General features: G+C 29.9%; 1 protein-coding gene and 1 pseudogene across 1 annotated transcript; both read left to right on the forward strand.

The window, feature by feature from the left end:
* The first annotated feature begins 4,560 nt into the window (after positions 1-4,560).
* On the forward strand, positions 4,561-5,494 carry LOC111300666 (heavy metal-associated isoprenylated plant protein 23-like). The gene is made up of 2 exons (XM_022896288.2): positions 4,561-4,871; positions 4,958-5,494. The coding sequence occupies exons 1-2, from the start codon at positions 4,709-4,711 to the stop codon at positions 5,254-5,256; spliced, it is 462 nt and encodes a 153-aa protein (XP_022752023.1). The 5' UTR covers positions 4,561-4,708; the 3' UTR covers positions 5,257-5,494.
* Positions 5,495-7,661: 2,167 nt separating this feature from the next.
* On the forward strand, positions 7,662-9,946 carry LOC111300667 (fasciclin-like arabinogalactan protein 21; annotated as a pseudogene).
* Positions 9,947-10,783: the final 837 nt, after the last annotated feature.

Below are 10,783 nucleotides of genomic sequence, written 5' to 3' on the forward strand. Positions count from 1 at the left end.
GGAATTTTTTATAATAGTTAATTCATAGAAGGACAATGAACAAGGGGAAGGTTTAAATGGGAATGAGTGTGATTGGCTTATATTTGCCTCTTGTTTCCACCTTATTTCTTTCCAAGTTCCAAAAGTTTTTGTTTTCTTTAAATAAACAAAAAAAATCTAACCTAGGCAGGCCAAAAGAAAAAGGCATAAAGATATGAAAAAAAGATATTTTCTGCTACTTAAAAATTAATAATTTTTTTAATTTTATTTGAAAGTGATAAATATACTTTTAATTAAATTTATTGAATTTTTAAATTTTATGAAGCTGCACAGCTTTTGTGCGTAAGGTTATATATTCAAACAAAAAGTTAGCATACTAATGAAGCTGGTTGAATTTATAAGATTTGAATATTTCATATGTAACATTTAAATTCAAATTTCATTGTTAACAATTTTTTTTAATGTACGATTTATAAATTAAATTCAATTTGAGTCTTTCTAAGACTTGAAATCTGTCTTGGCCCTAATCAAACCGCCTCTGTTAAACTTTTTTCCAATAAAAAAACAAAAGGGTCGCGTGCTCAAAGGCTAATGCATGCATCTTTTCCCTAGTTAGTGAAGATTGGATTATCTGCAGGTTTTATAGTGTTACTCCTCACTAAGCATTTTGTCCTTTAGTTTCTTATTCTTCTTTAGTTTTTTTTTTTTTAAAGAAAAGATGCAAAAAAATTTAAGGTTTTTCAAATTCTAATAGAAAGAAGAGAGTGATACAAAAGAAGCATCGGAATGATTTTCGTACATGTACATCATGCATGCGTGATATCTATGTAACTTAATAGAAATTGAAAAAATTAAAAGATTTTTTTTGAAATTATAAATATAAATTATAATCATAATCAATTATTATGTACATATATAATATAACTGAAAAATCATATAAACAAACTAATAAATTAAAATATAAATAAATAAATTCAATATAAAATTGAATCAAACCTATACATATTGAAACTTGAACGTAAAACTTAAGGATTGTAGAGCTTTTTCTTTACTACTAAAAAAAATTAAGGTAATCTTGGTATGAGGTAATCACTTCAAAAACTTTAATAATCTACATACAGTGATTAGATCATTGTATTTGGTAAACATTTTGTGATCTTACGTAACAATAATTTTAGATCACTATTTTGAAGAATGATTTATATAGTAACATTTAAAAGAGTGGGAAACTTTTATCATTGATGTGAGGTGACGTATAAAATTAATAATAGTAAATATTATCTTTTTAATATGTAAATTAAAAACTGTAATTTCTTCTTAAAATTGTAATTATTTTATAGAGTAAATAGCATGTGTGATCTCTAAAATTTGAGTCAAATTCTATATTGATCTTTAAATTTTAAAAAGTTTTACTTAAGTCCTCAATTGTCCAAATGTATATTAATGTAGTCTCTCCATCTGCTGTATTATTTAAAATTAATGAAAAATCCAGTATGACATGACATGTAACCTTACAATCATGGATAAATGTATTGTAGGCTTTCGACATGGGTTGAATGGGTGTGGCTCTTTCCTTTTAGACCCAAATGACATTGTTTGTAAGGAGTAAAAAACTTCAAAGTAAACCAATTTTGATTTCCATTCTAAGCTTCCCTTTCCTATCCAATCTCTCTTTAAATTCCCTTTTCTTCAAACCCAATCAATGTCAATAATATTAATCTAAAAGCCAGCACTTATCACTACGAAGTTGTTAATCATTTTTGTTGTCAATTGTCGATCTCACTAGTGACCACCATTAGTCTTTGTGCTTATGCTAAAAACTTCTTTCGAATGCCCTCTTCTCTTTATCGACTGAAACCTAGCTACAACCCAAATCTCAGTGAATTTGGCCTTTCTTTTTTTGTTTGGAAGACCCAAACAAAATCACCAAACTCTGAAAAATTTTGCTGCCAAACCATTCTTTTACAATGCCTCTCTTTTTACTTTCGACTTTTGTTTAGTCTTAATGGGTTCTATTTTCTGAGTTGAAACTCTTGATTTTCCACAAATTGATTGTTAGTATAGATGATTTTGGATTTGCTTGCTAGTGTTGTGTATTTCTGCTAAATTGGAGATTGTGGATTGATTAAGTGACGGTTTTTTGATTGGTGATTTCTGGTAGGTTTCTGGGTACGGGTTTGATGGATTTTCTACTTAGAGGTTAATTGAATTTATTGCTAAATTGCTTGAATGTTTGCTACCAAATTGCTTCCCATGTGTATTGCTTGATGTGTGCTTGGTTGTTTTTATCTTTGATTGCTTGTTGTTTATCTTTCCAATTATTTGATTCCTCTTTTGGTCGAAAACTTTTTTGCTTAAAATCAAGGATAGAATATTAACCTTACACGTAATACAATTTTCTAAGGGTCTGTGTCATATGTTACGCTAGATTTTTTTATCAATTTATACGGTTTAGCATATGAAGGGACTACATTGATATACATTTGGACAATTAATGACTCAATTAAAACTTTTTAAAGTTTAGAAATCAATATAGAATTTAACCCAAAGTTTAAGAACCATAATACTATTTACTTTATTTTATATTACAAATTTTATTTTTTCAAATTAATATTAATTATAACATGTTTAAAAATAATTTGTATATATATATATTTTATTTTTTAAATATTTTATATAATATAATATTTTGTTTTTTATTATGATTTTAATATCTTAGTTTTATTTTCTAATTCAAATATTTTTTTACATAATTTATATTACAAAAATTAATTTTCCTAATAATAAATATGTTTATTAATTTAATAATTTAATTATATTTTATTATAAAATAAATAAAATAGTACTATATTTTATAAATTATTATCTTTAAATAACATTAAAATCATTAATATGTATAGTATAACTATATGATATGCATAGTTATTTTTATTTTTTAAATAAATAATATTTAATTTTTATTAATACTAAATGCAATGATCTTTAATTTTTATAATTAATGACTGTTAATTAAACAAAATAATTTCAAATCATGAGTGATAACATCACTTTAATAATAAAATTATTTTGATGATTATATTATTATGATAATTATGAAAATAATATCAATGACTACTTTAAAATTTTAGTTAACTTTGCTTATCACAAGTCAAGGATATTTGCCAAATAATGAATTTTGTTTTAGAAGTTATAGAAATAAATTTAATCAAAATTAAGGATTCTTAATTAATTTAGATAAAAATTATCTAATAATCAAGTTAAAAAAAACCTAAGCCTCCATATTCTTCTAACCTCATCATTCATTGATAGAATTGGGTTTTAATTTAAAAAAAAGAAAATAATTTTTAATTTACAAAAAATGTAAGTGGAAGAAAATGATCTCATTTTAAGATAAAAGCATAAAATAAGTTTCAATAAAAATTTATATTAAATTCATAAAGCATCTACCAAAAGAATTTGTTGGACTAAGAATCAAAATTTAAATCTTAATTATAAATATTTAACTTTTACTAACTTAATCTTTGTTGAATATATATATATATATGTTTAAAATATTAAAAAAATTCTGAATTATTCTATTTTTTAAAAATAAATTTTATTTTTTTTATTTTATTTAAATAAATTTTTACATTTTAATTTATATTAAAATAAGTTTTTATTTCAAATGAAAATATGATTTATATTAGAGTTTATTTAAATATAAATTAAAAAATTAAAAAATTATTTAGATACAAATTAAGAGTTATGAATTTATTTAAATGTAAATTAAAAATTAAAGTTTTTTTAATGTAACAAAATTATAAAAATTTATTTAAATAAAATTATAAAATTTAATATTTTTTATTATTTTAACCAAAAAATATATAATATATATACTATATTTGTTAAACTTCTTAAGAAATCATACTTGCTCCAATCTGAAAAGTTCATTAAAAATCCGTCGAGAAAGAAAAGAAAATTAAACTGTTCCACGAGCTCCGTTAGCTTGTGGGTGCAGCATCCAAATCCCCGTTCTGTCGACGCGCCTGCTGACCAATACACATCCATTCCGCCAACCAACACAAACCCCAAAATTAGAAGGTGGCCCCACATTTTAGGGGGAGCGGGCTTGTTCTTTTATCGTTCCATCGTTAGATTTATTCCACGTGTCAATCCAATGCCACATGATTTTCGTCTCAAATGTGTGGTGTTGTTCAAAATTGGAACCAGTCCAGCTGCTTTCACTTCCTCGTTTTGAATTTATATTATTTGATTTTTATTTCATCCCCTAAAATTTGTACTCTCCACAAATAAAATTAATAAGATTGATATATATTTTTAAAATTTATTTAAAAATAAATATAAATCAATCATTTATTTAATCCGTTTATAAAAATTAAAATATTACAATATATCAAATTATGACTTTATATAAATTTATTAAATTATTGTACTTAATTGCAAAAATCATGTCACCAAGAGCCTTAGCTTCCGTTTGTTGCCCTTTAGTAAGGGCCCACAGCTTTTTTAATCTGTTTGAATTTGATGAATGAAAAGCCCATTTGAGAAGTGAAGCTGTATAAAAGAATGATCTCATAGGATGAATTCACATTAATTCCCATAAACCTCTTTTTCACATTTCCTGGTTTCCTCTCATTTCTGATCATCTAAGACCCTGCGTTGAAACTTTTAGTTACATCCTTCATTGAGAGTTTTCTTTGAACCGTAGCTTTTGAAGAGAAGCAAAAACATGGGATTTGCAGGCACTTTGGAGTATTTGTCTGATTTAATGAGCAGTAGCTGCAGCTATAAGTACAAGAAGAAAAAGCAGTTTCAGACTGTGGAGCTCAAGGTCAGGATGGACTGTGATGGCTGTGAACTCAGGGTCAAGAAAGCCCTTTCTTCATTGAGTGGTAAATGTTTCTTCCTTTGCTTTTTTTTTTTCTCCTTTTGAAGGAAGCTGACAGATTATTATGGGGTGAAATGCATGTGATTGCAGGAGCGAAATCCGTGAATATAAACAGGAAACAGCAGAAGGTGACTGTAACAGGATATGTTGAAGCAAACAAAGTGTTGAAGAAAGCCAAGTCAACAGGGAAAAGGGCTGAGATTTGGCCTTATGTTCCTTACAATCTGGTGGCCCAGCCATATGCTGCTCCTGCTTATGACAAGAGGGCACCTCCTGGTTACGTCAGGAATGTAGAGAACAATGTTATCACTGCCGCTGTCACCACATATGAAGATCCTTACATCTCTTTGTTCAGTGATGAAAACCCAAATGCATGTTCTGTCATGTAGGCTGTAGTAATTAATGTCTTGATTGGAAACTCAAAATCAAGCTTTCCCTACCATCTAGCCAGAAATCATTAAGCCCCAGCATAAAAAAATTCCTAAATAATGAGTAGTAGTAGTAGTAGTCGTAGTATTTTTTTTTTTAATTTTTGTTTTTCATGTTGGGTTTCTGGTAGATATATGGGTAGATTATGAATTTTATGCCCACAACTCTATATGTTATCACCATTGTAATTGGGTGCAAGCTGGCTGCGTCATTTTTTTTTTCTCTTTTTATAGGTTTAGTTTCGTAAGCAGAAGAAACGTGACAAGTGGACCTAAATTGCATTTCAGACATTTTCAATGGCTAACTTCCGTTTAGGAAACCTTTCATGGGACTGTGAAACATAAATTAAATGTTCAATGAAGCATGACAAAGATTCATTATAAGGACTCTAGAAGAAGAAAAGAAAAGAAAAAAAAAACCCAGATTGGATGATCCAAATATATAACAATACTAATGTTTTAACTCATTCAAGTAAAAATAGTTTGCAGACGTGCAATGGGAAAAGAAAGGAAATTCCCACCTTAGAAAAAACATAAGGAAAAGAAATTCCCAGGAAAGCACATGCTTGTGCCTTCTTTTCTCCCACACAAGCAAACATAGAGAAGAGAATCAAACTTTCTTGTCCTTTTCTTTCTTTACTTTTTTTTTTCCTTTTCCTCAACCCTTTCTCGGATCCATATGAAGCGTAAAGGCATGGATTCCTCTTATAAGTAGAGAGGTTCTAGTGAATAGAGCTTCCAACATATAGAGTTTGAAAAAGCACATCTCCTTCTTCAACTCAACTGTATGCTTTAATTTGGTGGCAATGCAAAAATTCATTTCTAGCAGCAATTAAAAGAGTAATTTCCAGCTAGCACGCTCCCAATCTGAATTCTGCAGCCAATTTTTTAAGCTTTATCTTCTCTATAAATTATACATGGTGGTGTAAAAATGCAAAGCGGTGAAAATTTTTTTTGAATATGTATATAAGTATTTGAGATTATTAAGATTTAAACTTTAATTATTGAAATTAAGAATTTAACATTCTACTAACTAATCGTACCATTAACCACATAGATAATAGTATTTATAAAATGATTCTAGCATTATGTGTGCATAAAAAAGTTTATAATTCTCTATCAACTAAACTCTAAGAACACAAAATATAATAATATGATTCTTTTTCCTTTGGAATAATTGTGCAGATAAATTTTGTTAAACAATTATAATTATTAACTATTAAGAACTAACAAATAAAACTTTATGTTTTATTATTTTTTAGTTTTATTAAAAATTATTGCATAAATAAAATAAAATAAAGTTATAATTGGTTAAAAATATGCAAAGGACTTATGACTATAACGAGACAACAATTTTGATATAATTATTTCATATAGAATGAATTACAATTATTTAATAATATAATTTTTAAAAATATTATTTATTCTTAGAGTTAGTATTTGATACACTATTAGTGTAAATTTTTAATTTCACAAGTGGTGTTAAGAGATTGACACATATTATATTTTTATTTTTAATTAATTTTTTATGTTTTAAATATATCTTAAGAGATATGTGTCAGTGTCACTCTCTTAACATTATTGTGAAATTTAAAAATTCAATGTCAGGATATTTGTAATTTATCTTGTTCTTACGTCCAAATGTAAAGTTTATGATTTTACATAAATCATATAGTCAACTTTACTAAGATGTAAGGAAGTTCTTACAATTTATTTCAATAAAAAAATTAATTTCAAATGATCATAAAAATAAATAATAATACATTATTATTATTATTATTATTATTATTATTATTATTATTATCAAAATTAAGAAAATTTTTAGTTTTTTAGATTAATGAAACATTGATAAAAAATAATATAATATAATATAGTATAAGTGAAATATATTTTAAAATGTATATGTCACCTTTTTAATCATATTTGTGGAATTTAAAAATTTTACTGATAATTTTTCATAATATAATACTTTTTTAATAATTACAAAATATAATAATAAATTTTAGTAAAAAATTTAAATTTCAAATAATTAAAAAATTTGAGAGAATATAGATATTTTGTAAACCAATTTAATTTATATTATAAAAATTGAACTCAAATATCAAAACAAAGTGGATATATAATTTAAAGATAATTTTAAATAATTTAATAATTAAATCATATTAATTTTAAAAAACAAAAAATTTACTTTTCTCTCCATTCACACAATGTTAGCGCGGAATAATTTACTAGTTCTTTTTATATGGAAGTATGGATGTGCAAAGGAGATAGCAAAAAAAAAAAAAAAAAGTTAATTTTGGTATTGTGTGACGATGAAGTAGAAACATCGGATCTGGAGGAGTATGCTGACATTTATAACAGTCGACTGATGGATTTCAACTTCCATTACCGTATCATCAAACGCCGAACCGAAATTATTTTCAATCTTCTGATGAGTTGAATTCAATTGAACAAGAAATTATAAGCGCTGGCACTCAAAATAATCGTTCGATACGAGTCTGATGATATTCTTCGAGCGTCCAGCCATCCATAGGCATCCTCGGTATCATCAAAATAACAAGCCGTTATTCTTCAGCCGCACCTAAAAACGTTTCTCATTATTTCCATCGTTCCCGCCAAAAATAACAGAAATCAAGATTCAAGAACGTTCCTAACAACCAACCCCAAAACCGTTAGGCTCTTCGTTTCCCGATACCACGCGCCTCCCTAACCACTTTCTTTCACTCAGCCCGTTCTCTGTAAATACCCACCCCCTCTACTCTTTCACGGTCTATCTCGTTCTCTCATTTCTTAACCTTTTCCAGAATCCAAATAACTCCTCCGAAATGGCGTTTATTGCTTTGAATCTCATGATCTTCCTCGCTCTCTCTTTCCTCTCCCTCTCCCACTCTACTCTCGACCCAACTCTCACCTTCACCACCGCCGCTACCACCCCTCTACTACCACCACCACCATTCTTCACGATCTCACAAACGGTACAACCATCTCAAGATCTTCCGGACCACGCGATCTTCTCCCATACTTCACTCCTTGCACCAATCCTCTCTCACCTCGGCTTCAACGACCTAGCCACAGCCGTTCCTTCTCTCTTCAGTGACTCAGCCATCTCCACCGCATGGTCCGGTCCTTACACTATCTTTGCTCCCTCCGATTCCTCGGTTCGTACATGCATTTCTTGCTCCATCCCTTCCCTCCTCCGTGAACACATGGTTCCCGGCCTCTTCACCACCGATTACCTCCGAAAACTCAACTTTGGTTCCAAAATCGAAACTCTCAGTCCTGGTCGTTGCATAACCGTAACCTTCACCGCCAACAACCAGGAAAACTTCACCATTCACAAAGTCTTCATTGGCGGAGTTGAAATCACTCATCCAGATCTCTTCAACAACGGCCTAATCATAATCCACGGCCTCCAAGGCTACATCTCACCTCTCTCGCCTTTCTCATGTGAACTTGAACGGATGACGTCACTCTCTCTCCCGTTCCACTACGATCGTAGCCACAATAACCAACTTTCTCAGCAACAAAATGCCGTTCTGATGCGAATCATGCTTCGAGACGCCATCGTACAGCTGAGAAACAATGGCTTCTCCGTTCTCTCACTCGCTATGAAAATCAAGTACGCTGAACTAGTTCCTCTTAACAACGTCACGATCTTCGCTGTTGATGACGTGTCAATCTTCTCCGGTTCGCATTCTTACATCAACAATGTAAGGTATCATATCGTGCCGAACCAGTTTTTGACTATTACGGATCTGGAGGGACTTCCAATGGGGACCACGTTGACGACATTGGATAGAGGTCAGAGTTTGGTGGTGACGACAGCGGGAGGAGGGATTCTAAAGAATCAAATGAGGATCAACTATGTGATGATTAAGGTTGCCGATTTGATAAGGAACTTGAAAGTTATAGTGCATAGCATTTACTTGCCATTTCCTCATGTTCATCCTATGGCAGCCCCGGTGAGTAAAGCGTTTTTAGGTGGTAGACATCAGATGTCGGCGGTGGGGGGAATAGATTGCAAAACTCTGGATGAACAACGTGGTTATGGTCTTATGGATTGAGCCAGGTAAATCACACCACAACTCAGGTCAAGCCTCATATGCCGTTTTTTGAAGATCACCATGGCCTTTGAAGGATTTTGAATTGAAAATCACCATGCCTTCTGTTTCCTGGCTTTGGTTCACTATTAGCCTGTGTTTAGTCAAATGAGTCAAAGTTCGTTAAGTCTGCAGAGTTTTTTTTTTTTTGATTAAAAGAATTCCTTAAAAGTTTGTTGAGTGTCTGTTTGGATAGTAAGTCGCTCCATTATTGCAGTGTAGAAAGGGATTTAAAAAAATTGGATGCTTAGTGTTGTAAATGAGATAGAGGAATCGATGCATCTCTTTGTGATTTGTTGCATGTACGTAAATGAGTGCTATTGTATCGAGTAGATTTCTGAAGAATCATTTGCTTTTCCATCTCTTCTTTTTAAAATATTTGGCAATTTATTTACTCATTTTGTTAATTAGCTTAATTTGTTATGACATTTCGCCTAAAAATCAAGTTTAGCGATACATGATTTGTCGAATCTTTTGGAATTCATTGTGGAAATAGCTTAATTTGTAGAAGTAGAGGCAATTTAATCTCAAGATCTCATGCATTTTACCTCAAAAAGGAAAACAAAAATCTTTAATATCTCATGCAAAATAAGCTTTAATTTGTGAATCATTTCATACTTACACGGAAAGCTGGTATGTTTTGGGCCTTTGGTTGGGCTTGCTGTTTTATGACCTTCAGTAGAAGCCCACACAGTTCCTATTTCGTTGTTTGAAATGGAGACTGCCAAAGTGGAACAATAATTAATTCAGGAATAATAACAACATTTTCCTTTTGGTATTTCCTCAGTCATTTTGGATCTTTGGCTTTGGATATTTTCATTTCGAATTGAAGTTATTTAGATTCTTTATGATTTTTTGACCCAACATCTCATATCAACCTTTGCTCTTTTCCATTCTATGATCAATATTTATAGGAGAAAATCAATTTAAAAGCCAAAGTTGAACCGTGTTTGACCAAAAGAAAGTAAATAAAAGACTAGTCGATTTGCTCTTGCGTTTTAACGCCCTATTCGGTAGAAAGAAAAGAGAAAATGAAAAATTGTGATTGAATTTTAAGCTATACTTGAGTAGTGAAGGCTAGGGATTTGGTTTAAAAATTTCAGCAAAGTGGGCAATTCATATCTGCAGCACAATTAGGTAATCTACGTATAATTGACATAGCAGTTCATAAATTAATGAGCAGTTATATCTGTTGGGCAAGACTTGAAATTCAGCTGAAAAACCAATGAAAACACGTTAAACACATCATTTATATAAATAAAATTAAGAAAAACTCTAACAAGTTCTCAATTTTTATTTACATAAGGTGGTCTAACCCAAAAATTACCAATTAACGATTAAATCAAGTTTTAATAATTTTTCGACCCTTTATCAACTATCAACTAAAA

The sequence above is a fragment of the Durio zibethinus genome, chromosome 18 (genome assembly GCF_047325235.1).
Source record: "Durio zibethinus cultivar Kanyao isolate XHJ-2024 chromosome 18, ASM4732523v1, whole genome shotgun sequence".
Lineage (NCBI taxonomy): Eukaryota > Viridiplantae > Streptophyta > Magnoliopsida > Malvales > Malvaceae > Durio > Durio zibethinus.

Bases quoted from the DNA above. Each gene is read 5' to 3' on its own strand.
- LOC111300666 (XM_022896288.2), top strand. From the start codon at position 4,709: ATGGGATTTGCAGGCACTTTGGAGTATTTGTCTGATTTAATGAGCAGT. The intron at 4,872-4,957 runs GTAAATGTTTCT...ATGTGATTGCAG, and splicing joins AGCCCTTTCTTCATTGAGTG to GAGCGAAATCCGTGAATATA.